Genomic DNA, 25659 nt, shown 5'->3' with positions numbered 1-25659 from the left:
ACCTTGGATCGGTACAATGATCCGTTGCAAAACCTCTCATTTCAATAACCTTCTCATCAAGCTTCTTAAACTTTGCATGGATCATGTGATTGCTTGCTCCAATATTTAAAAAACTAATATACCCCATCCAAGAATGACCAAGAATAAATGGAACAAAAATTCATGATCCACCATATGTGTGACGACCCAGATCCACCGTTAGCAGATATTGTCTTTTTTGTGCTTTCCTTTTCGGCTTCCCCTCAAAGCTTTAAAACGCGTCTAATAGGGAAAGATTTCCACACCCTTCTAAATGGTAGTTTGTTCAACTCTCCAACCAACGTGGGACATCACAATATGTGACGCTTTTGATTTCTACAAAATCGAGTCTACCAACACTACAGGGATTTGTATAGACATCAATATCTTCCGTGTTCCATATGCCCAATGTCGATCGATAAACAAATCATATTGCAATTCAAAGAATAATTTTTGAATGAACATGAAATGGATTAGTTTGAATGGTTGGGTTAAAGTTGTCCTTGGATTGCAAGGGAAGTGAAGTGAAATGTTGGTTGGAATTGGAAGGTAAAGAGAGGAGAGAGAAGCAAATAATTGAGAGAAGAGAGAGAGAGAGAGGCAAAGGGCCCCATGTTGACTCAGCTTGATGGAACATCTTCATTTTCCCCCTTTTTTTTTAATTTTTTTTAAATTCATTTTATTATTATTATTTTTTTAAAGATTATATAAATATCTCTCATTTGTTTCATTAAAAGAAACAGTATAATCTGAGTACGTTTGCAGTTTTATATTCTTTTTGGGTAAAATTATAAAATAATAATAATAATAATAATAATTTTAGAGATGATGTACACGTGTCAAACACCCACTTGACTTGCAATCCCAAATGCAAAATTACGATTCTCTCCTTTACAGCAACAACCTTTCACATTTGTTATCCAAAATCAGATGGGAGAGATCTTTGGACGTGTACTCCCAAGATATACTTGTCTTTCCATGTGTTTTCCGCCGTACACGTGGCAGAATCCTATCAGACCATGTCTCTTCTTTGGGCCCCAAAGATCTCCCCCCTTTCCCTTTCTTCTTTACTCCTAAATTAAATTAAAATTAAAATTTAGTTTTTTTACTTATATATTTGTGTTTTGTAAATTAGTAAAAATACTGTTTAACATCATAATTTATTTTTAAAAATATCCTTGAATTTTTAAAATTTCAATTAAAATAAAATACTCTGCCTAGGTAATTCTTTAAAAAATACCCTTAAATACTCTTAAATCTTTAATGGTCTTTCAAAAATAAACTTAAACTTTAAAAAGTTACATGGATACCTTTTTTTTTTTACACAAATCAAAAAATAAATTTACCTTATATTTAAAAAATACCCACAAACTTTTAAAAGTAACCTTTACACCATTTACCTTTATAAAAAAAAGTTTAAAAAAATTATTACAGTACCGAAAACTATTAAGATATGATATTTGGAGAGAATATATTTTAATAATTAATTATGGAGTATATCTTAAGATATCGTATTCAGTTAATATTTTTTCTTTATTTGTAGTATATTTTATCTATTTAGTAATGTTGTAAACATAGAAGATCATATTTCGATCCCAATTTTTTTTTATTTCTATTGCTCATTCTTAATAATAACCTATCAGATTATCTAAAAAGGTTTTAATGTTATTTTAAAAAATACATGAATATTATTTAAACATGATGGTAATAGTAAAGATATTTTTGAGTCAAATTTAAAAGTGTTTTGAAGTTTTTTTAAAATTAAAGGTGTTTAAGGTGCTTTTGAAATTTGATTTAGTATTTAATTTAAAAAGGATGGGGTAGAATTGAATTAGGTTAGATAGTTTAAGTATAAATTCTAATTATTTTTAAAAATACTCGAACAATTTTTTGAAGTCAATAAAAATAAAAATACAATATTTTAAAAAATAATCTCATAAATACATATATAGTAGGAGTTGTCACAATCACAATCTCTGCTGTGTTTAGGAGATCTTGATATGGACCCCACCTTCTACACGTGTATGGCCCACCCCCTTCCCTATCCATTCTTCACAATCACAAATTTTTTTTAATCCTTTTTAATAATTAAATTAAAAAATTTCACTTATTTAAAATTTAATTCAAGTATTTTTAGCCCTCTGTTTCCCTCTGTCTCTGTCTCGGTTTTCTTCGACACCAACCTCTTCTTTACTTGTTTTGGTATAAATTCCCCCAACCCCTTATGCCTATTTCTTCGCCCACCATTTCTAACCTCTCTTCTTCCTTTCCTTCTTTTGCTGCAGTTCTTGCAGTTCTTGAGATGGAGATTTGTGGCAATTTGATTGGACAGTCCAATGCTGGAAGAGACCAAGCTGCCAACCCCACTACCGTTTGGGAGCACCTCAATTCCTCTCGCTTCCACTTGGATTGGGTCACTGCCAACTCCACCCACGGCGACGCTCACCAACACCACCAGTGTCTCTTCGCTGGAGATCACCATCAGGGCGGCCATTTCCACCGGGACCCACATCTCATGTGCTTGAAGCTCGGCAAGAGGCACTACTTTGAGGACGCCACTGCGGCGTCCGTCGTGGGGAAGAGAGGGAAGCCGTTGTACAGTACAGTTCCGACTAGTGTTCCTCGGTGTCAAGTGGAAGGGTGTCATGTGGCGCTGGTGAATGCTAAGGACTACCACCGTAGGCATAGGGTCTGCGAGATGCACTCCAAGGCTCCCAAAGTTGTGGTTGTTGGCTTAGAACAGAGGTTCTGCCAGCAGTGTAGCAGGTGCTGCGGAATTTCAAAGAATAATTTCCACATTAATTTCATTTGAACACAATTAATAACAATAACAAGAACAACAACAATTGGGTTTCAGGTTTCATGTGATTTCTGAGTTTGATGATTCAAAGAGGAGCTGTAGGAGGAGATTAGCAGGGCACAATGAGAGACGAAGAAAGAGTTCTCAGGAATCTGTAGCAGCAAGGAACTGGTTCGGAGGTACCCAATTCCCTAATTTTTCATTTCAATTCATATCAATCAACAATCAAAAATGTGTTCTGAATCATTGTTTTGATCAGTTACTGATGGAAGTACAAGAACAGACAGAAAAAAGAGTATGGAATTTGAACTTTTTGTTTTTTTCTACAATAAAGCATGCTCATGAACAGTCATGAATATAGCAATTCAACTTTAAGAACCACACTTAACCCATCGCTTTACAGAACAGTTCTTATCCCCAATTCCTAATTATTATCTTTTGTTCTTATCCCCAACTTTAAGTAGAAAGCCGATTTTTCAGTTCCCTTGTTCAACATCGAAGTCTGAAAATCAGAAAAGAACTGCTCTTAATATTTCCAGAATTGATTTTATGAACTTCAATTAAAAGCTGTGATTAAAATGATTTTTAGTTTCCTTGTTATTAATTATTTCGAAGCTAGGGTTCTCTATTTGAAGTAAAATTCAGAATGACGACAGTTTGTTATTCAATTGACTATAACAGAAATTGAATCAATTTTGCCCTAAAAATTGGGGGAAATTGCAGAAAACAAGTCGAGGACAGGTAAGATTGCATACATACCATCGCCGACGGGACGTGCTCTCTCTCTTCTGTCATCGAAGAACGAATCGTGGGCGACCTCATCGGAGCTATCGCTGAGGTCGAGCGCAGCGCTCCGAGAACTGATAGCGGAGAATCGCGCGGCCATTCTGGCTCGGCAGCTGAATCTGGAGAGAGATTGGCACTCAAACCACACAAGGACGGCGGATGATTTCGGAAGCGGAGGCGTTGGATTGGAACAGAGTTGGGAGAAGATGCATGACGGAAATGGCGGTGCGCAGGTTACGCTGGACCTGATGATGCAGGCGCCGAGGACGGCGTTTGGGGTGCTGTCTGTGAGTGGGAAATCGAAGGAAGAAGATGAAGAATGTGGCGAGTTATGGAATTCCTTTCACTATCACGACTCCAATGTTGTTTAAAACTATAAACTTTTGAATCCTTTTATTATAAAATAAAAATTATATTAATTGATTAACTAATTATTTGGTTAATTACGACTCTAATATGAAACAGCAGATAATTATTATCACTCTGAACTGTTATTCCAACCAAGTTTATAATTTTGCTGAATCTAAATTATAAGTGATAATCTCATCGGCATAAGCTTAAGTAAATAATAAAATATAGGTTAATTTAATAAAAATATCATTTTGTTTAAAGGTGTATTTCTAAAATTTCAAAACTTTCCATAATACCTTTAAATTTAAAAAGAAAAAACTCTTAAAAACACCTCTTCTCCTTCTTCTTTTTTTACCTAAAAAAAAATCAAAAAGTAAAATAATAATATATATAAATAAATTATGGGAGTAATTGGTTAATATTTTGTTTCCAAAAATGCGTTTCAATGGTTTAAAAAAAACCTTTCAGCATTCAAACTTTTAAACTTTTTTAAAAAAACTTTCTTTAATATTCTTTAGCACTGAAATAAGAGTTAAAACATTTGGGCGAGGTTTGAAACAATATCACAAATCATAATCAAGAGAGCATTTTTCACAGCATTGTTTTTACAACTCCAGGAAACAAATTCTGTTTTAGAAGCAACATCGTTATAACCCGTGTAAATAAAGACAAATGTCTTGTTCCAATAGGATGAGGTGTTAGGAATCATGATATTGTCCATTTTGAACATAATCTCTAGCGGCTTTACTTTTGGTTTCTCCAAAAGGCCTCACACCAATACCAATGGAGATGTATTCCTTAGTTATAAACTCATGATCTTCCTCTTAATTATTTATTTTCAATAATCCTCAACTTACGCAGAATAATTTAGAGAGTACATATATGCCAATCAGATAAGTCCAGAATCCCATCAATCTCGGAGATATGATCTATGATAATGCTACCCAGCATGCACAAGTAAATGAATAATCAAAATAGTAACAAGTGAAAGATGATGTACTTGGGATGTTTTCAACGCTTCCATGAGAATCAGCCCTCCATCCAAGCCACAGCAACAAGGATCCTGGATGAACGCAATATCCATCTCCTTATTCATATTGGAGTATGAATGGCAAAATAGATAGGCAAAATCATTTGGGTTTGTCCGTCAATGTCACTAAAGCCTTGAGCACCCCGGGACTGATCTTGTCAGAGAGGACCCCTTTTTCTGAGATCAGAAGGGACTGATCTTTTACAAAACTTTGCAATTTCTTTGCCTCAAAATCAAGTTTCGACTGATCTGCCATGTGAAAACAATAATGTGTCTGTCAAAATAGAGTGAAAGCTCTACAAAGTACAAGTGAGTGAATGTTTCCAGTGGCAAATTATAGACGGACTACAAACTGTAGGATGATGAAAGTCCCACATCGGCTAATTTGGGAAATGATCATGAGTTTATAATAAAAAAAATACTCTCTCCATTGGTACGAGGCCTTTTGGGGAAGCCCAAAGCAAAGCCATGAAAGCTATGCTCAAAGTGGACAATATCATACTATTGTGGAGATCTGTGATTCCTAACATGGTATCAGAGTCATGCCCTAAGCTTAGTCGTGCCAATAGATTGGTAAATCCTCAAATGTCGATGTGATTCCTAACATGGTATCAGAGTCATGCCCTAAGCTTAGTCGTGCCAATAGATTGGTAAATCCTCAAATGTCGAACAAAGGACTACAAAAGAAAAGGAGTCAAGCCTCCTCGAAGGCATAGTAAAAAATGACTAAGACTCCAAAGGAGTCGAGACTCGATTAAGGGGAGACGTACTTTGTTCGAGGGGAGGCGTGGGATGATGAAAATCCCACAACGGCTAATTTAGGGAATGATCATGGGTTTATAATAAAAAAATATTCTCTCCATTGGTATAAGGCCTTTTGGGGAAGCCCAAAGTAAAGCCATGAGAGCTATGCTCAAAGTGGACAATATTTTACCATTGTGAAGAGTCGTGTTCTTCTAACACGAAGAACACACACCACCCCGGTCCCCCTGCTGTCCCATCCAACTTAAGAGAAACCTTTTGGATTATTCAACGTGAAACTCTGAGGATTTAATTATAGCCATTACAGGGAGCAGAATGAACATGGAACTGCAACCATTTTAATTTAGTCTAATGGATTATTTCCTAAAGAGAGCCATGCACCAATAAACACATACATAACATTAACAGCATGAAATAAAATGTCCCAGTAATAACCTGTCTCCAAGATTGAATGAGCTGCATGAAATGGAACCCTGGCGAACACATCGGTTCCTGGGAACATCATCCAGGTGCGCTCATTAGAGTCATGGTTCCCGCAGGTAGTGCAAATCTCCTTCACCAATGGCCTTGTTTCAGAACCTCCCATATCCTTCATAATTGACTCAAAAGGTGATGGGACACTGGATTTTGTTGTCCGTGCTCGCCTCCTCAAAGCAGTCAACGCTTCTCTATTCCCATTTCTCACTCTATCATTTTCAACCAACTGACATTATAATCCCAAACAACAGTAGTCACTTCACCTTTTTGCTTCTCAAAGTTATAGAACAATTTCATTTCAACGATAGACAAGTTGTGACATTCAATTTCAATGAACGTCACAAAGAATGTACATAGGAGGAGGAAATACAAGTCATCTCGTAAGCTAAGTTGCTAATTTTCCAATGTTTTTACACTTACCTCATTGCGGGCTATAAGGAGACGTTCTGCTTCCGCTTCTAGCTCAATTAAGCTCTGTTGAAATTGTATCATTGTCTCGTTCATTTTATTCCCACCTATAATTCACAAGTGAGGTCGTCAATAACATCCAAACAGGTAGCATATAGAGAGAATGACTCCCAAAATGAATATGAAAAGTGCAATTTTTTTTTTTTTTTATGAAGAAGAGAGCTTCATTGAGAAAAAAATGAAAGAATACACGAGCATTCAAAAGGAACCCCAGTAAAGAAAGGGGTTCCAATCAAATACAATGAGGCCTCAAGAATAATATACAAACAACCATGTCATCAACGCCCAAAGAGAATCATAGAACCTAGCAAGGGACTATATATAACTAGGAGACCTCCTCACACCCCACAAACCCCATGAAACAGCGCAAACCCCTTGCCTGCTACAAGAACTTCCCAATCTTTTGAGAGGGCAGATAACGAGCAAATTTGCCACTCCAAATAATGTGTCTAGCAAACTACAAGCTAAACACCTCAAAAGAGGAATTCCAAATTGTCCGAGCAAATTTGCCACTCCAAATAATGTGGTCAAAGGTCTTCCTCCACCTACTAACAAAGAACGCAACAAATCGATCCGAACAAAGTACACATCTTTCCTATAAAAATGTAAGTTGTGACTGAGAGAGAGAGATTGTCAAGTTCACACAGACAAACAAGAATCACCAGCTTCACTACTGACAACTTGTGCCATTAGCAATGCTCTTCTTCATCGCTCTCTCACCCAATTCCTAAAACCAATCAAAATTGGAATGAACGAAAAAAAAAATGTAATACTCAAGGAAAAGCGTTTCGTCTCTTCAATGATATCCGTAGACTTTGCTCGGCGTTGCACTTGCCAGCATCAAGCAGAATACTTCTTCCCGCTAATATTCTCTAACTAAGATTGGGAAACAAGGATTGTTCTGTTTCTGTTCAATTCATATTGATTTGAATTGGATGGACGTTGTGTTTGAGGAGATGAAGGCCTAGAGAGAGAATTCTGGAACTTGAAAAATTCTAACTGTACCTTCTAGTATTATTCTTTCTTTGGTTAGACAAGTCCTAATTTTAGTTTTTCAAGTCAGAACAAACGATATAGATGGAGATTGAGAGAATACCAGAAGCAACAATGAACCACTGCAGGCCGCTAAGACGGACACGCGACGGCGACACTACGCTGCTGAATGGGAGGAGTAGCCGGCGTGAAGAGGAAGAAGAAGAAGAAAGGACTTAGGGCTTTCTCTTTCTTTGGTTTGTTATTTCACAGAGCGGGCTGAAACTGTGTCGTTTTGTATCCATGTCTAATTTTTATTACCTCCTAATAATATGCTATAAGAGAGACTCTTTAATAGATTGTATCTATTCTTCAATCTCGACGCATCGATCACACGTGGACATGCCCAATTATTTAGTGGTGGACGTGTTTATTGATTTTATTGGTAATAGCTGTCGTATTTGTACCATTTGAAACGATACGAAATGATTGTGCGACACTTGCTCTTGACTTTAAGTAAGTTAGCCAACTCAAATTTGAATCACCAGTAGCTAATATCGACCACGTTTGAAGTAGTAGCTGATGTTGGCTAGTGATGGTTCACAGGAGTGATGATCGATAGTCGACCATCGCACTGCCTATGGCTAAGTGACCGTAGTTGCTAGTAGTAAGTGATGGACAGCAACGACCCAAGGAGAAATATTTGGGTCATTTTTAAGTAATGTGAAAATTTTGAAAAGATTTGAAAGAAGCGGTGGGTGTGAATAGTCGATCGTCGTTCAAACTCGTTTTAGCGTACGACGCATGAGGGGTGATTTGGTTGTTTGGGTCTATAGGCTTGATGCTCGAGCATCAAACTATAGGCGTCATCAAAACATAAGGCTGCCCCAAGGATGAGCTAGAGGCATCACACACTCATCGAGATTCATGCCAGACGCCTTAAGGCACCCAGCTTCACCCTGCCTTGCATGTTTCGTCGTGGGGACATGGCAGCTGACGACAACGTTAGGGAGTCGAGAGGCATCGGTGGGGCCTCGAAAAAAGTAATTTTTGAGTAATCAATATCAAATCCCTTCCCATCTTATTAAAATGAAAAAAATGAAAAAAATGAAAAAAATAAAATAAAAAATAAACATGGAAATTTGCGAAGCTCATCGGCAGGTTATTCCATAATTTGACCTCGTAGATGCTCCTTAAGCTCTACTACATGCGAGCAAGAGCATAGGCTATATTCCAATGGCCGTCATTTCCAGTTTTAAGGACGGGGCGGCGGTTGTTTTCAGAAGGCAGTCGTCAAACATGCATCGGCGTCTTCCGTTTCTCAGGTGATCTTTCGGAAATCTTTCATTTTCATTCATCGGAGTTCTGAATTTGCATTCTATTTTATACTGATTCTGCAAACCAGGTGCTATTCTTCTCGACTAACCGAGGCCGAAACCAAATCATCGAACAGAACCAAAAAGGCGAGAGACATGGCACGGATGATCAACTCTAAACCTTGGTCGAATGACCTTGAGTCATCTCTGGCTTCATTCTCACCCTCCCTCTCTAAAACCACCGTTCTTCAAACTCTAGGTTTCCTCAGAGACCCATCTAAAGCCCTAAAATTCTTCAACTGGGCACAAGAAATGGGTCACGCTCACACTGACCAATCCTACTTCTCGATTTTAGAAATTTTGGGTCGCAATCGGCATCTTAATGCGGCTAGGAATTTCCTGTTTTCGATCGAAAAACGCTCTCGTGGAGCAGTCAAACTCGAAGCCCGATTCTTCAATAGCTTAATGAGGAACTTTAGTCGAGCTGGACTCTTTCAAGAATCTATAAACCTTTTTACGACGATGAAATCACATGGGGTTTCCCCATCGATTGTTACATTCAATAGTCTTTTGACCATTTTGCTTAAAAGGGGCAGGACTAATATGGCGAAGAACGTGTATGATGAAATGCTTAGTACTTATGGAGTGACTCCTGATACATTTACATTCAACATTTTGATTAGAGGATTTTGTATGAATGGCATGGTTGATGAAGGTTTTAGAATTTTCAAGGACTTGTCTCGCTTTGGTTGCGAACCGGATGTTATCACATATAACACACTTGTTGATGGGTTGTGCAGGGGAGGTAAGGTTACCATTGCATATAATGTGGTAAAGGCAATGGGGAAGAAAAGCGTGGATCTGAATCCCAATGTTGTTACATACACAACTTTGATTAGAGGTTACTGTGCGAAGCGAGAGATTAACAATGCCTTAGCTGTTTTCGAAGAAATGGTCAATCTAGGCTTGAAAGCAAACAACATAACCTACAATACTTTAATTAAGGGGCTTTGTGAAGCCGAGAAATTCGAGAAAGTAAAGGAGATATTGGAGGCAACAGCAGTAGATGGAACGTTTTCTCCTGATACATGCACATTCAACACTTTGATGCATTGCCATTGTGATGCAGGAAACTTGGATGAAGCCTTGAGAGTGTTCGAGAGGATGACGAAGTTAAAGATTCGACCAGATTCGGCTACATATAGTGTATTGATTAGAAGTTTGTGTGAAGGGAAGTATTATGAGAAGGCTGAGAACTTGTTAGATAAACTATTAGAGAAAAGAATCTTGTTAAGTGATGATGGTTGTAAGCCTCTTGTCGCTGCGTATAACCCCATTTTCAAGTATTTATGTGAAAATGGAAAGGCTAAGAAAGCTGAAACAGTGTTTAGGCAGCTAATGAGAAGAGGAACACAAGACCCTCCATCTTACAAGACGTTGATCATGGGGCATTGTAACGAAGGTACATTCGAATCTGGGTATGAGCTACTAGTCTTGATGTTGAGGAAAGATTTTTTACCAGATATGGAGGTATATGAAGCTTTGATTAATGGGTTTTTGCACAAGGATAAGCCACTTCTTGCCCTTCAGACACTCGAAAAGATGCTGAGGAGCTCCCATCTTCCTGAATCATCTACTTTTCATTCTATACTTGAAAAACTCTTAGAACAAGGAAATGCATCTGAATCTGCTAGTCTTATACAGTTAATGTTAGACAAGAATATTAGACAAAATCTCGGTTTTTCAACTGGCTGCATAAGACTACTTTTTGAAGCTGGAATCAACGACAAAGCGTTCCAAATTGTTCGTATGCTTTATGGAAATGGCTATTCGGTTAAAATGGAAGAACTAATTCTTTTTCTTTGCCACTGCAAAAAGTATATAGAGGCATCTAAAATGTTGCTATTTAGTTTAGAAAGTCATCAAGCTGTCGACATCGATGTTTGTAGTGCGGTAATTTTTCACCTTTGTCAAATTAATAAGTTGTCTGAAGCATTTGGTCTGTACTATAAGCTGGTGGAGATGGGAGTCCACCAACAGCTAAGTTGTCTAAACCAGCTGAAAGCTTCTCTCGAGGCTGGGGGAAAATTCGAAGAGGTCGAGTTCGTATCAAAAAGGATGGAACCACAACTGAAATACAAAAGTTAGAAGCCAAGAGGGAAATGGTAAGATTCCACTGTACACTGTTTTTTCTGTATAGCTCGATTGTCTTCGGTCTTCTTGCAAACTTGCTTTGTTACTTTTGATAATGCTATTGGTTAAATCATCAGCCAATGAGGCCGAGGGGACTATGATTTTTCTCAAGCAGCTCGCTGAAGTTATTTGGAGTTGGGATATACCAAATGGGACTTGGTTCTTTCTCAGGAATTTGGTGATCGGTGGCATTAACACGGTAGACACGCTTTTCCTTTTCCAAGCGGATTTTCCCGATTGTTTACTTAATTTTCTCTCCTATGCTGCCATTATTACTATCTAAATGATATACACATACTTCCCTTTTCAGGTGAATTGGAAGTAATTTGTTGCTGGTGTAGGCTGATTAGTTTGCGCGCGGCCTCGGATTCAAAACAAGATTATGATCTACACTGGGTGTGAAAACTTCAAGATGGCTTGGTCCAGGATCCAACCTGGAATTTTCTGTCAGGAAAGCTGTATAACCTGAGCAACCTTACTTTCTTTAACAATGAAAAAGATGGCTTAAACTATCGTAAAATTTTGCAACGTTTCGTGATAAAAAAATACGGGGAGAGAAGTTAGTAAGAAAAAACACCGACGTTCTTGGGCATGTGTTGTGGGGGTTCTGTGTCATGCTTGTTGGGTGTTGATAGTAAGTTGGGATTTGGTTTTATGGTTTATGAAAAATGGGGAAAAGAGTGTTTTAAGTGATCACCAACTTCTCTCCAAGAAAAGTAGCTAATGGCCCATTTAAATTCTTCAAACTCTGTGATAGGTTTCATTCAGGTATTTACTGACAAAGGCTACAAACATATCTCATTTAAGCTCCCAAATATGTCAAAGATGAGTTGTGAAGGCCCGGCTAAGCTCGATCATGCTCGGGCAAGGCGTGTTCCAACGCCTGGGAAGGCAACAATCCTTGCAATAGGCAAAGCATTTCCTAGCCAACTCGTTCCTCAAGAATGCTTGGTTGAGGGCTACATTCGTGATACGAAATGTGTAGACGCAACTATAAAAGAAAAACTGGAGCGTTTATGTAAACAAAAACTTCGTTACCTTGAATATATTGATATATTCTTTGTTACTTTGTAGCAGCATTATGAGATTGAAGCAACTTTCTGTTTATTTTCATTTCAGGTAAAACTACCACTGTGAAGACAAGATACACTGTCATGTGTAAGGAAATCTTGGATAAGTATCCTGAGCTTGTCACTGAGGGCTCAGCAACAATCAGACAGAGGTTGGAAATTGCTAACCCTGCAGTTGTTGAGATGGCCACTGAAGCTAGCAAAGCTTGTATCAAAGAATGGGGGAGGTCTGTTGAAGATATCACCCACATTGTCTATGTTTCTTCTAGCGAAATCCGCTTACCTGGTGGGGATCTTTACATTGCAAATCGCCTCGGTTTGAAGAACGATGTCGGTCGAGTGATGCTATATTTTCTAGGCTGTTACGGCGGTGTCACTGGACTCCGAGTTGCCAAAGACATAGCAGAAAACAACCCAGGAAGCCGCATTCTATTAACAACTTCCGAAACTACGATACTTGGATTTCGTCCCCCGAACAACGAACGCCCATACGACCTAGTTGGAGCTGCACTCTTCGGCGACGGAGCTGCAGGCGTGATCATCGGAGCAGACCCCGTATTGGGGCAAGAATCTCCTTTCATGGAGCTGAACTATGCGATCCAGCAATTCCTGCCAGACACCCACAATGTGATTGATGGAAGGCTCTCTGAAAAGGGTATAAATTTCATACTTGGAAGAGATCTTCCACAGAGAATAGATGAGAACATAGAAGAGTTCTGTAGAAAGCTGATGGGAAAGGGGAAGCTGGTGGAGTTTAATGAGTTGTTCTGGGCAGTTCATCCGGGTGGGCCGGCGATTCTGAATAAGCTAGAGAGCACTCTGAGGCTGAAAAGTGATAAGCTTGAATGCAGCAGGAAGGCGTTGATGGACTATGGGAATGTTAGCAGCAACACTATCTTCTATGTCATTGAGAAGATGAGGGAAAAGCTGAAGAGAGAAGACGGGGAAGAATGGGGACTGGCTTTGGCGTTTGGACCTGGCATTACTTTTGAAGGCATTCTCATTCGTAGCCTCTGATTTCTCTCTACCTCTGCCATATGCAGCAAACAAAATGTGGTTCTTTACTTACTATTATGCTTTGGATTAAAATATGGTTGGATTGTGAATCAAAATAAGTGCTAATTGTGACTCTATTCCGTAGATTCGGTTCGAAAAAATGTTGGTTCGGTATGTCATAAGTGAGTCAATTTAGAGCTTCGGTTTCAAATACGCCTACCATTATCAAACTCGAGGTTTTAAGTTTTTGTAACAACTTTACACGGGTATAGATATTGGTTTATTTAGAGACCTACAAATGCGTTTAAAACAATCTAAATTGATACCATTATAACGAACTAATTAAAATGCAAGAAAATATTTTAAGGGCGTTCGGGTCATTGAGTTGAGTGAGACCTAACTCTATGTTTAGCCCATCCGCTTAGTGGAGTTCAAAAGTACTACTCTACTAATTTCATAAGTGTTCGTTCTTTTAAGTTTGCACGTTTTTCGAGGACTCTCAAATCTCATATACTTCGACCCCTAAAAAAACTTCTATTTTTTCCTCTATCAATTGACACCGACATTTTATGAATATTTTCATCAATACATCGACACCTCAATCGTTAATGTTAAATAATTTACTTCGAAATTCTAGAAAATCTTGCAAAATATGTGTAGAATTTTTTTTTTACGAGAAAAACATAATGCTAAAATTTACAAAAATTGGTAAAAAAATGCTAAAATTTAGAATAAAAAATTTTATTCAACAATCTTTTCCATTGAATATTAAACGTTGTTAAAACAATTAATATTCTTATCTATAAAAACTTTATTATTAAATTTTGAAAATTTAATATCTAACATAGTTTTAATAATTGTATAGTATCGACAACAAAGCAATCTTTAGAGTATCACAGGCCTCTCCAAGCCATTTACTTTCCTCTACGTAAATCACTACCCTCACGGCAGCCTACAATCCTCAATCTTGATCCTTCCCCACTTTCTGGTTTCCGTTGCGTAATAATCCTCTTAGTTCGTCAGCCGAAATCAAGCGGTTAATTGACGAAAGCGCACTTTTCTAGGATGAGGGAAGGCGGGGATACGAGAAGAGGGGAAACAGGCAATCCATCTGTGGTTAGTTATTGATTATTTGAATTGTTCTTGTTTCCTCCTTGCTGCAATTTGCGTCATCTTTATGGAATTTTCTTAGACGAGAAGTTGAGGATTTTTTTTTGTATTCGTAGATATCATCAACTGCTTGAGACTGTAGAGTTTATGCGGAACATTTCGGAGGAGTTTATTGTATTTAGTAGTTGAGTGTTTGTAGATTTAGAAATGTTTAGAGTGTTCGTGTTTCTAAATTGAAGTATTTGAAGCTTCGAATTGAAGAACCAGACAAAGGTAGGGCATGTTTCATTCACTGGAATACTAAATTTTGTGACAAAAAATGATACAAATGAAGGGCAGATAATGAAGATAACTATTAAGGGAAAGGAAATTGGGATTTCCATTGATGGATGAATCAGTTCTTGGAACCAATCTGCAAAGTGTTCATCAAAATGAACTTTAATCATATTTATGAAACATCATAGGCGGTTTAAATAATGTATAATTGCCTTTAAGAACTCGAATACAAATCCCAAATGATTTCTGTCATGTTTTTTATTCCTTTGTCAAGTCTGAAGTTGCTTCTACGTGTTGGATTATGTATTTAAACATGATGAAACGCTCATCCTCTTGGTGAACTCCTTGGCTGATGGATAGGATATGGTCCTTTGTTGTGTTACTAACTTTATGGTGATTGATGTATTATTCGCTGTGACTCTGAACAATTCCTCTTTCTCAGACAGAGAAGGATGGGTTAACTGAGGGCCTTATTCCTAAACTATTTAATTCTGTACCGGTTCTGAACGACGCTGCTTCATACGTGGCACAGACAACTTCATACTTCACTAGGTTTTTGTCTGATCGTTCTGGTATTTAACTTCCCTCTTCTTTTGTATTTCTCAAACTTTTGCCGCCCTTGAATTTACCTGCTTGTGCACATTTCTTCTATGTTAAATGATTTCTTCGGTTTGAAACTTTTACCAACTTTTCAGATTTTGTTTATTTGATTGTTGATTTATTGACTTTTAGAGCCTTCTACAACTTGTTTGTACATTTGTGTGTGTGTTTATATAAAAATTCATTCTCCATTTCCTGGTAAATCCTATTCTGTGTGTGTTTACTTCTATGGTTCTTTTTATAGTTTCTTTTGTACATTACTTTTTTAGTATGAGTTACATGCCTGATTCTAAGTGCCAATGATTTTATGTCTTACTCTTTTTAATGACCACTCGTTTTACATTTCCATCTATTCTTGCTACCTAGACCTGTCTATTCTTCTTATTATTTTTCTTGTGTATATTACTAATTTGGTGATAGTTCTATGGTGATTTGGTCTCAGTTGATCCTAAATCAAGAGAACCCCGGAGTTCTGCTTTACACGAAGAGGAATTAGTGACGTTTCCTTCTGAAGAACCTGTAGCTACGCCAGCCACAACCAGTGGAGATCAAAACTCGAGCGCTGCACAATCAATAGTTTCTGAATCACCCGAAGCTGCAATCGTAGCTCCTGCTGTACATACCGAAGTTTCAAGGACCACGGTTGAAGATTCATCTGGCCACAGTAGTGGTCTCCAATTGTCGAATAATACTGGTGGGAAAGGCATGTCAATTTTCCAAGGGTACTGTTTCTGAATTATAAGTTTGGGCTAATTTATGTTTAGTTTGATACATATAACTTAATTTCTTTTTTGTTTATTTCATTTGTAATGCTCGTTCTCATTCAGCCTTATCGATCGGGCTCTGAGGACAGTACGTGGATCTGCAGATGATATCGGTTGGCTTCAAAGGGCATCTGGAATGCCCCCGGTTGAAGATGGAACTGATAGGTTTGTGGAAATTTTGGAAGACATCAGGTACTGTGAGTGATAGCTGCCGCTGCTTTTCTACTAGTTATCCGGCATAGACTTAATTTTGTCTCCCTTTTCTTTCTATCAGGCATGGTATTCACAAATTACCTGATTCAGTGGTTTATTTGCTGGTTCCAGGTAATTTTTGGTTAACCTAATTTTATTAGTTGATAATTGACAGTAGCACGTGAATTTGACATCTGTCAATCATTTGGCCAAGCTAAATGCCATTGCCCAAGGGCAGTATTGCAGACTTTGAAGTCATTTCTTAAGTGATCGAATCCTAGGTTTGGAAACATAAAATCCGAGTTTGTTCAAGTGGTTGAACTAAAAGTGAGAGGATTGAATCTTCAATATTTTAGGTTTTGGAACAAAATTTAAATTATAGAAGTGTCAAAATGGAATTGTGATTGGATATGCCGAAACCCCCCGTCACTAAAGTAAACAACGTAAAAAAAAGTACCAATTTCCTTCTCACTTGAGCTCAAGCATTTACTCGTCTTGGGCTAGCGTGGGATCTGCTCAAGGACCTACCTACCGGTTTAGGTAATATCTAATGGGCTCCCAGATATAGCTTTAAGCCCTATATTTCTTTGTTATTGAATTTTAACAAGCAGTAAGGGAACATCTTTTTAATTTTTTTTTATTTTCGATGCTCTCGTTGCTTGCTCGAAAACGTACTTACCTGGTTGGGCGGCTGTAATTCATGTAACTGGTAGGACTTTTCAGCAACCATGGACCACTGTATTTTGTTGATACAAAAACGAGATTCTCAAAGATGGGTCTGGCCTGTCATATTGCCAAGATTCATAGCGAGGTAGTTTTGTTTGGTTTTAAGTTCTACCTTTATGTAATTTCTCTCCCATCTTGTTAAACAATGAAAGAACTATAATCAGGCTTCAGTGGAGAAAAATGCAAGAGAGATCAAAGAGTATGTTGAAGAAATATATTGGGGTGCTGGAAAACGTGTATTGATTCTTGGGCACAGCAAAGGGGGAGTAGATGCTGCAGCTGCCTTATCGTTGTATTGGTCTGATTTGAGAGAAAAAGTGGCTGGCTTGGCATTAGCTCAAAGTCCATATGGCGGTACTCCAATAGCATCTGATATCTTGCGTGAAGGACAGCTTGGTGACTATGTGAACGTACGGAAGCTTATGGAGATTTTGATCTGTAAAGTGATCAAGGTATGCATATGCAGATTGTTTTTCGTGATTATTCTATCAGGAACTTGCAAAAATGGACTCCCTCTTTATAGACTTAATTCTTAAACTTATTGTGAATTAAAGTCACAGCTTACCTAACAAGTATTTTTGTTTAAAAAGAAGAATAAGTAAAGAAAAGAAAAGCAAAGAGCCAAACAGACCAATCAGGCTGCACGTAGACGGAATACATGAGTGAAGCTAATGTCTCTTAAATTTCCTTAGAGAGAGTTTGTTGTAAAGTTTGCTTGATCCTTCAAAGCTGGCTAGTCAACGTGCTTTGGTTGATTTGTACTTGTAACAGGTCAAGTCCACCATTAGCAGATAGTGTTCAATTTGAGCTTTTTCTTCTGGGTTTCTCCTCAAGGTTTTAAAACGCGTCTGCTAGGGGATGTTTCCACACCCTTATAAGGAATGTTTCGTTCCCTTTTCTAATCGATGTGGAATCTCACAATCCACCCTTATTGGGGAGGACCAGCGTCCTTGCTGGCACACTGTCCGATGTCTGACTTTGGTACCATTTGTAACGGCTCAAACCCACTGATATCATATATTGTCCTTCTTGGTCTTCCCCTCAAGATCTTAAAACGCGTCTGCTAGGGAGAGGTTTCCACACCCTTATAAGGAATGCTTCGTTCCTCTCTCCCACCAACGTGGGGTCTCACAACACTCGTATATTTTATAAAGTCTGGTTGGTTTCTACAATAAGTCCGTCTGGTTGTTAGAACGGCGTGGAAGTCTTTGCTGAAATATGGGAAGAGAGAGTAGAAGCAATTATTGTTCTTTATCTTGATGGGGAGGTGAGTGGGTTAAGCTGGTCCCATCAACCACCTGGTCGTTATCTGTAGAGACATATAAAGGAAAAGGATTCAGATATGCATCGTAAAAAGTTCAAATTTGATTTGTTTGCTTTGTATGTAGGGGGACATGCAAGCTCTGGAAGACTTAACGTATGAGAAGAGGAAGAAATTTCTAATGCAGCACCAGTTGCCAGCAGAACTCCCAGTTGTATCATTCCACACCGAAGCCAGCATTTCACCTGCTGTTTTGGCCACCTTGTCTCGTGTTGCTCATGCCGAACTACCAACCCCGCTCTCTACCGCTCAAGCTGCAAAACTCCCTGTAGTGATACCCCTGGGTGCTGCAATGGCAGCCTGTGCTCAGCTGCTGCAGATCCGTTATAAGGAGAAGAGTGATGGACTTGTTACTTGCCGTGATGCCGAAGTCCCCGGATCCACAGTCGTGCATCCGAAACGTAAACTAGACCATGCCTGGATGGTTTACTCGTCTCTCAACAACGACACGTCCGAAGCAGATGCATCTCAGGTGTGTGAGGCACTTTTGACACTGCTTGTTGAAGTTGGACAAAAGAAAAGACACCAATTAACAAGTAAAGATGAATGATAGATAGCATTGACAACGCCTCTGTTTGCTTTCATTTTTCTTCCTCTTCTCAAGTGTAATGAGCAATGGAATTTGTTCTGTATATAATTAGAGACTATTATAAACAGCAAAATCGTGTATAGAAAAGATCGAAAAACAATGTAAAGCGGGCCGAATACGTTTTTAAACTATTATTTTTTTTATTGGTTACATCTCGGGTGTCACACGATATACTAAATTATTATTGTTAGTTCAATAGTGTACTAATTTGATCATTGCTCAACTGTAAGATATATATTTTCGATCGGGAAATTAAAATTTTGAAATCTTTTTTCAAAATGAAAAATCAAATGGTTATGAATGCTATGAGAATTTATTAAAATTTAGTTTATTTGTCATCAATTTATTTTTTTAAACATCAACATAATGAGTAGATTTTTACACTCGAAATCGGAATTTTGTTTTAAGATATTGACAAATATAAACAAATTCGGATTGGCGATTTGCAGTTGCAGATAGAATTTCCAGTTTCCAGAAGTGCCCTCATATCTTTCCTAGAATTTCGATCCTCTCTACACGACTCGGCATTCGATCCCCCTCAATAGAACGAACACACAACACGAACTGCATCCGAGGGCGCATCCAACGATTCTACGAATCGGAGGTTTTTGGAATTTCATTCGTCTGAGAGGTTTTCGTCTTAATTAGGGTTTTGAGCTCCTGAATCAATCGTATTTTTATTGATCCCGTATAACCTGGGCTTTGGTTGCTGGGTCCTGTGTAGATACTTTTGTATCTCTAGGATTTTCTGGAGGAATATATCAATCATCACGGGGAGGGTTTTGGATTGGGGCAGTGAACAATTAATAATGTTCTAGAGGCATGATCCTTTGAATTAGGGTTTTCAGGCGCTTAATCAATCTTTGGAGTGGTGTTATGTGAGTGGACCTAGTGTTTGGCTCTTGTGGCCTGTGGAAGCGGGATGGAGAGCACTTTCGGTCCAGATAGAAAGCGGCGTCACTTTAGCACCATATCCCCAACGGCTGCTACTGCCCAGAAGACGCCCATCTTGCCCATCTCTGCGAACAAAAAGGTACGGTTCATGCCATTCAGTCAATTAATTTCTAACTAAATTGAGCTTGTTTTTCTTCGATATTATGTTTTGTAGGCCCATCCTGGCCAGCGGTTTCAGTTTGGAATATTACGGTTATTGAACTACTTTGCATGTTTAGCTATTCTTTTTCCTGAACTCACATGGACTACAGATAATGACTTTACATTTTTCATTTGCTGTCATATTTCTTTCACGAATACCAGCGTCAGGACTTTATATCTACTAGTCAATCATAAGGCAATAAATGTATATTTCTGTTGGTTTTTCTTAGAATTTGGAGGAAAGTCATGAACTAATGCCACTATGTACGTGATTTCTAATTCGCCACTTACCATTTGTGCTTATCTTTAGTGGTGTACGGAGAACAAGAAAATCCAAATTCCAGTTGAATGCATTCTCCCTGACATGGCTTGTGATTTTGGAAAAGTGACCTTATTTTGAATAATGAAAGAATTTAAGATGTTGTATTTTTGTTCCCAATTGAATCACGTGCTGCAATCTAGTAGATAATTGAGAAGAACTTTAATTCTTTTAATTGACATAATTCATAATTAGCATTCATTATGAATCTTTGTCATACTACATTGTTTAGTACAACTAGATAATTTTCCATCATTAATTTTTTCACGTTCGCCTATTTCCGTAGTTTAAAAAATTTCATAAAACTGAATATTTAGAAGACTACCAGTATGCCCCAATGTCTATATAGACATGCATGTGAGACAAATATTTTTGGACAATCAAATATTGACATGTTTGTATTGGGCATCCCTATGTAATTTAGGAAATAACTCAGGAAGAGGTTTGTGGATTCTGTTTATTTGTTGAATTTTATTGATGTTTTGTTCTCCAACTTTGCTGGGTTTAGGATTCTCAACAATGGATATATCTTTTGAATAGATAACAGTGTCTTCAGTTCAGGTTCATTCTATTTATTTATATTGGGGAAGCTTTGCTTATTAGTATTTTTATTGTCATTTTTGTTAATGATTCCAAAAAACAAAAAGTATGCTTAACTTGTTTGGAAACCATGTTGTTTTTCCAGTACTTTCATGTTTTCTTCATTTACATTATATTAACCTTTTCAGGCTGGGTTTCATGGGTAGTGGTTTTCGGGTGCATTTTGTGGTTTGATTTCCAAGTATTTGTGGTTATTAGTGCTGCTATCTGGATTTTCATCTCATACTAAAAGTCTTATTTTCTATATAAGAATTTTCTTCTGAAAAAATTTGTTATGAACTAAACATCTATGGCATTTGTTCTCTCAATAATTTCGCTTTTTGTTAAGAGTAATCCATACCCATCAAATTTCATAATAAAGTGGAAAAAGGCGTAATAAGTATATAGCTAGATTTCTGTTGGTTTTACCAACTTAATTTGCTGTTAGTCGAGAGAGAAAAAAAAGAGCAATAGTGAAACGGCGTGCTATGATATATAAATCAAGGAATGACCCCATCAACATAATGTCTGCATCCAATGAGTGAACTGACAACATAAAGGCTATGATGGTCTCTTTCATGATATATGTACATACTACTATTTAGGTAATTGAAAATTAGGTCTGAACATTTCCCTTATTTCCTTTCCAGTTTGATGTTACTGTTCTTCAATACCAAAATCAGAAGCTTGCACAGAAGATAGAGGTTCAGAAGGTAGAGAGCAAATCTCTTCAGAATAAATATGCTCGATTGAAGGATAAACAAGAACCATATGATATAACAGTGGCTGTGGTTAAGAACTGTTGGGAAGAGGTATGTGTTATATCTCTCACTGGTCATCTTTTGGACATACCACGTGATCTTTCGTGCATTGCTTGAAATGTAGTTTATACATTTTGTGACAGCTTGTTAATGGATTGGAAACATCTTCTGTCCGTATGAGGAGGTGGAGGGGCAAGCAGGGTGGCAAACATACAATGGCTGCTGCAGGTGAGGATTTTCATCTGTATTTGGACTGATTATGTCGTCTCTGTCTCTGGTTTGATAAAGTGCTTCCATTTTGTTATGTTTCTTGCTTGGTTTTTATATTGAAGTTCTGAAACACAATGTCAACAACTGGAGCTTCACTATATGGCTTCCTCTGGAGATGTTTTCTCTTTCTTGGTATCTTGTTTATTTATATAGGCTTCCAACATTTCATTTTATATTTTATTAATTACCATTTTACCTGTTAATGGTTCTGGAACTTGAACTTAGCAGCGTTATGGATCATTGTTTCAATAAATTCCATTGCCACCTAATATTGAAACACTCTAGGTTTTAGGATGCATATTGTAATTTGAGGATTAAAGTATTTTGGTTGTCATGAGATCATGCATATTCCAAATGGGGTTGCCTTGATTCTACCGACTGAAAGTTGGCTTCTCATGAAAAAAAAGAAAAAAACTTCTTTCAATTGATTAGTTCATCTCCATTGCTTAACAACGAGCTAGTGATTGCTAATATTTTCGATTGGGGACTGGGGAGCTGCTACAAAAGACAGATCACAGTTGAGGTTCTCAAACTTAGCAATATAGGCCGCTTTGGTTTTAATTCCTTAGTACGTCCTTAAGTATATATTTTTGGTCCTTTTTCTAATTCACATTCCTGGTCTATGGGTGCTGGTGGCACGATCGAAGAATATTTTGAGCAAGTTATTTGGATTTTTTTTCTTTCTGAAAGCCAAGACTTTTTTCCATGGTAAATGGCTCCGTATAGGAAATTAAATGGAGAGGTTTTTTGCAACTCTCTTTGGTAGTGGTACATCTTCATGTATAGAGTAACCAATATTCTGATATTTTATATCATCTCTGAAATATTTGTTTCCTCTCTCGCTCTCTCTCTCTCTTCCCACAGGGAAGAGCACAAGCTGGGGAGAGGTTCTAAACTTATATTAGTTTCATGCTTGTTGGTGGATGCGTTTCAATTCCTCTTGTAATTATACTCCTTTTATGTTTAGTCAAATTGGAGTTAAAATAGTTAAAAGATGTTGACTAATAAAGATGGTCTGCTTGTTCTTTTGGTTTCTTGTCTCTTTTAACCTTAAGAATCTCTGATCATTTTCATAGCTTGGTCCCATTGTTTTGCTAGTTATGAACATTTAGTATTTCTTAATTGCATTGTAGATGGATCTTCGTCTAGCTTTGAAGATGCTGTTCTTAGTCGGCTTGCTGAAACAGGTGCTACTCAAAGTTCATCAACCTATAGTTCTTCCAAGCACATAGAACAAGAAGCTGAATCACCATGTGAGAAGACCAATATCATCAAGCAGAATATTGATGCGGCAATTGAAAATCTTTGGTATCTGAAGGATGGTTTACATGCTACATTGTTGAATGAGCTCCCAAAAAATGGTATGCGTCCATGGATTCTTATGTGATAATCTGTATCTCTGTTATTCTTTATCCCATTTGGTTTCTTGCTTCGTTCTCTATAAACATTGGTTGTTTTGTTAGATTCATTCAGGATTAGGGCACCTGGCGACTTGATTAATCAAGTAAGGAATATGAGGTTGAGAGTAAAGGAATTTTTTTTTAAGAAGAAGATGTTGGCTAAAGAATTGCAGAATCATCGGGACTTGGATGCGAAAGCTAAAGCTGAGCTAAAATGTTTTAAAGGTAACTTCTAGACATTTCATATTATTTGTCATTTGCTGTTGGAAATGTTTATCACATGATTGAGTTAAAACTAGATATACTTTTACTAATAGTTTCCTTCTCATGTTTTTGTACTAAACTTTTTGGCAATGATGTGCCATCGTTCGTGTCACCTTGGTGATTCACTTCCATATCTGTGCTTCTTGGAAGAAAACTCTTATTGTCTCTAGAAGTCAATTTTAGGGCTTCTGAAGTCTCCTAGTGGAATAGTGGGATGGGGCCTGATACTAGGAATATGAAAGAAAACGTACGTGGCACATTTTTTTTTGTACATAGAGGTTGCTTCACTGCCTCCTAATACAAGGCAATTTTTCTAGAGTATTGTGTGCCTTGGAACTCCCTCGTCTATTGATGGCACGCTGAAGGTATATGACTCATTTTTTAACTATCTTTTGTCAGATCATCTTGGTTAAAACAAAAAAGAAGGTTGCCCTGTTTCTTTCTTTTTCTTGCTTCCCTATTTCCCAAGATTTCACTCTCTTATTATCCTTACCAATGAGGAAGCCTTCAACGAGGCTGCTCTTACCTTTTATTCTAAGCACTAAGGAAGGAGGCTCCATCAAAGAGTGTTTATTCCATCCTTACTGCTTATAAGGTGGTTGATAAATATAAAAAGTCAAGAGGGAAACTTTGTTCTTGTAAGATGTGAACTTTGTAGACTGAGATTTCCTTGATTCCATTTTTAATATTGCTTCGGATTGAGATTTGTGGTTGAGGAGGAATCTTAATGAAAGGATGCTACTGTGGCTGATGCAGGGAGAATAGAAGGTTTATTGGGTATAAGATTAAGTACGAACATATAATCTGAACTGCAAAGTTCTCGACCTTTAGTTTTATATAGAAGCTGAAATTTTCCGATTAAGCTTGATTCTTCTTTTGGATTTGTCTTTTTGCAAGCTAAATGTGTTGGGCAGAAAAGCTACAATCCAAATTTGTGTAATTCTCCTCTTTAGTGTATTGTATGCAAAAATAGTGACGAAACTTTGGACCATTTTGGGCAGTACTTCCCCTTTTGTGACAATTTGTGTGCTTTTTGTGAACCGTTCAGCATTAATTAGTGTATGGCCTGAAAGGTCGAATTTCTGGCTCAAAAGATTCTAGTTAAAACTAGAAATATTTGGATTGAGACCGTCACAGGGGGTATTTGGCTTGTGAAGAATTATAGGATGTTTAACATAGGGTGCTTAAGATATGCTTAAGATATTGTGTTGTCTTCTAAAGTCATGCTGGAGAGAGATTTTTGGGATTTCTATACATGGGCCTGTACACGTCATGTGTTGCTCATATGTGCAAAGCTATTTGAAAGGTCTAAGACCCTCAGAAAATGCAAAATTTTCTTATGGGCTGTTCAGGGTTACAACCTTGTGATGGAGTTAACAGCATAAATTCTTCCAGCTTTCATTCCTTTAGTCAGTGTTGGAGTGCCATCACCATATTTCCAAAAACTCTTACACACTTGCCATTCTGGTTGAGGGCGTTTAATCTCTTTGGGGATCACTTTGCCTTTTATTTCGAGGATTTGAAGTCTGCTTATCTTCAGCTGTGGGAAAAATTTAATGATAGAGCACATGTACTCTTTGGCTTAATTCTTCTTGGCTATTTTGTGGGAAGTTTTTCTGGAGAGAAGTAAGACAATTTGGTGATTCTTTTGTAGCAATCCCTTATCAACAAAATATCCAATTTCTTATTAAAAAATCTCTCATTTTCAATTTGGGGTTTCTTTTTAGGACTTTGTGACTATGTAAGGGGTTTTCTTCTTTCTTATAATTTCATTTAACGAACGAAATAATTTGTTTTCTATCACAGAAAAGAAAAAAGGGAATGCCATCCACAGTATACAGGGATTAGGATCCGAAGGAGAAGATTTTTCTTATAATCGTTGCCTGCTGTATATTCTGTGTTTTAATTTTTTTTTTTATTTGTTGGTACAAAGTGGAATTGGAAAGTGCAGTGGCTGAACTGGAAGAGAGCAATTCCAAGCTAGCGAAGCTTAGAGCTGAACATGATGCTGCAAAAAGGGCTGGATTTCCTGTTTTGAATCTAGCAGGTAAACATGCTGGCAGTGGTAAGGTGGGAGACAAACAAAAAGATCTCCGAGATGAACCTTATCTGAAAGAGTTGAAGGTAATTGCCCCCCCCCCCCCCCCCCCCCCC

The 25659-nt window shown here is 37.6% G+C and overlaps 5 protein-coding genes and 1 long non-coding RNA gene across 7 annotated transcripts in view; 4 read left to right on the top strand and 2 right to left on the bottom strand.

Annotated features, from left to right (window-relative positions):
- Positions 1-1918: 1918 nt before the first annotated feature.
- LOC111449286 lies at positions 1919-3667 on the bottom strand. Its single transcript, XR_002711566.1, has 2 exons — positions 3578-3667; positions 1919-2787 (listed from the first exon to the last, which is right to left on the bottom strand). It is a non-coding gene; the product is annotated as an uncharacterized LOC111449286 (long non-coding RNA).
- On the top strand, positions 2213-4035 carry LOC111449250 (squamosa promoter-binding-like protein 7). Its single transcript, XM_023089072.1, has 3 exons — positions 2213-2784; positions 2876-2997; positions 3542-4035. Exons 1-3 carry the CDS (start codon positions 2243-2245, stop codon positions 3973-3975), a joined length of 1098 nt encoding a protein of 365 aa, XP_022944840.1. The 5' UTR covers positions 2213-2242; the 3' UTR covers positions 3976-4035.
- Positions 4036-4808: 773 nt separating this feature from the next.
- LOC111449262 lies at positions 4809-7940 on the bottom strand. 2 transcript variants are annotated; one of them, XM_023089104.1, is made up of 4 exons: positions 7789-7940; positions 6645-6739; positions 6183-6433; positions 4809-5234 (listed from the first exon to the last, which is right to left on the bottom strand). In XM_023089104.1, the coding sequence occupies exons 2-4, from the start codon at positions 6647-6649 to the stop codon at positions 5086-5088; spliced, it is 405 nt and encodes a 134-aa protein (XP_022944872.1). In that variant the 5' UTR covers positions 6650-6739; positions 7789-7940; the 3' UTR covers positions 4809-5085. The 2 variants fall into 2 exon arrangements, with proteins under 2 accessions (XP_022944872.1, XP_022944864.1); XM_023089096.1 differs by having other exon boundaries at positions 6183-6450; positions 7789-7939.
- Positions 7941-8788: 848 nt separating this feature from the next.
- On the top strand, positions 8789-13452 carry LOC111453319 (pentatricopeptide repeat-containing protein At1g02060, chloroplastic-like). The gene is made up of 5 exons (XM_023094378.1): positions 8789-8989; positions 9070-11125; positions 11181-11372; positions 11894-12191; positions 12293-13452. Exons 1-5 carry the CDS (start codon positions 8901-8903, stop codon positions 13258-13260), a joined length of 3603 nt encoding a protein of 1200 aa, XP_022950146.1. The 5' UTR covers positions 8789-8900; the 3' UTR covers positions 13261-13452.
- Positions 13453-14103: 651 nt separating this feature from the next.
- On the top strand, positions 14104-18967 carry LOC111449245. The gene is made up of 8 exons (XM_023089058.1): positions 14104-14355; positions 15068-15197; positions 15668-15947; positions 16053-16181; positions 16264-16313; positions 16895-16992; positions 17072-17359; positions 18296-18967. Exons 1-8 carry the CDS (start codon positions 14305-14307, stop codon positions 18776-18778), a joined length of 1509 nt encoding a protein of 502 aa, XP_022944826.1. The 5' UTR covers positions 14104-14304; the 3' UTR covers positions 18779-18967.
- A 271-nt stretch (positions 18968-19238) lies between these two features.
- Positions 19239-25659, top strand: part of LOC111449237 (E3 ubiquitin-protein ligase BRE1-like 1) — a 19291-nt gene continuing 12870 nt past the window's right edge. Inside the window, exons 1-6 of the mRNA XM_023089045.1 lie at positions 19239-19850; positions 21461-21622; positions 21715-21799; positions 22975-23202; positions 23305-23466; positions 25439-25629. Of these exons, the coding sequence (XP_022944813.1) occupies positions 19740-19850; positions 21461-21622; positions 21715-21799; positions 22975-23202; positions 23305-23466; positions 25439-25629 (939 nt within the window). The 5' untranslated portion in view covers positions 19239-19739. The remainder of the gene's footprint in view (positions 19851-21460; positions 21623-21714; positions 21800-22974; positions 23203-23304; positions 23467-25438; positions 25630-25659) is intronic.

Source organism: Cucurbita moschata, unplaced genomic scaffold (assembly GCF_002738365.1).
Source record: "Cucurbita moschata cultivar Rifu unplaced genomic scaffold, Cmos_1.0 Cmo_Scf00001, whole genome shotgun sequence".
Lineage (NCBI taxonomy): Eukaryota > Viridiplantae > Streptophyta > Magnoliopsida > Cucurbitales > Cucurbitaceae > Cucurbita > Cucurbita moschata.
Note: the sequence above shows the minus strand (reverse complement) of the source record. Positions and strands in the feature narration are given on the sequence as shown.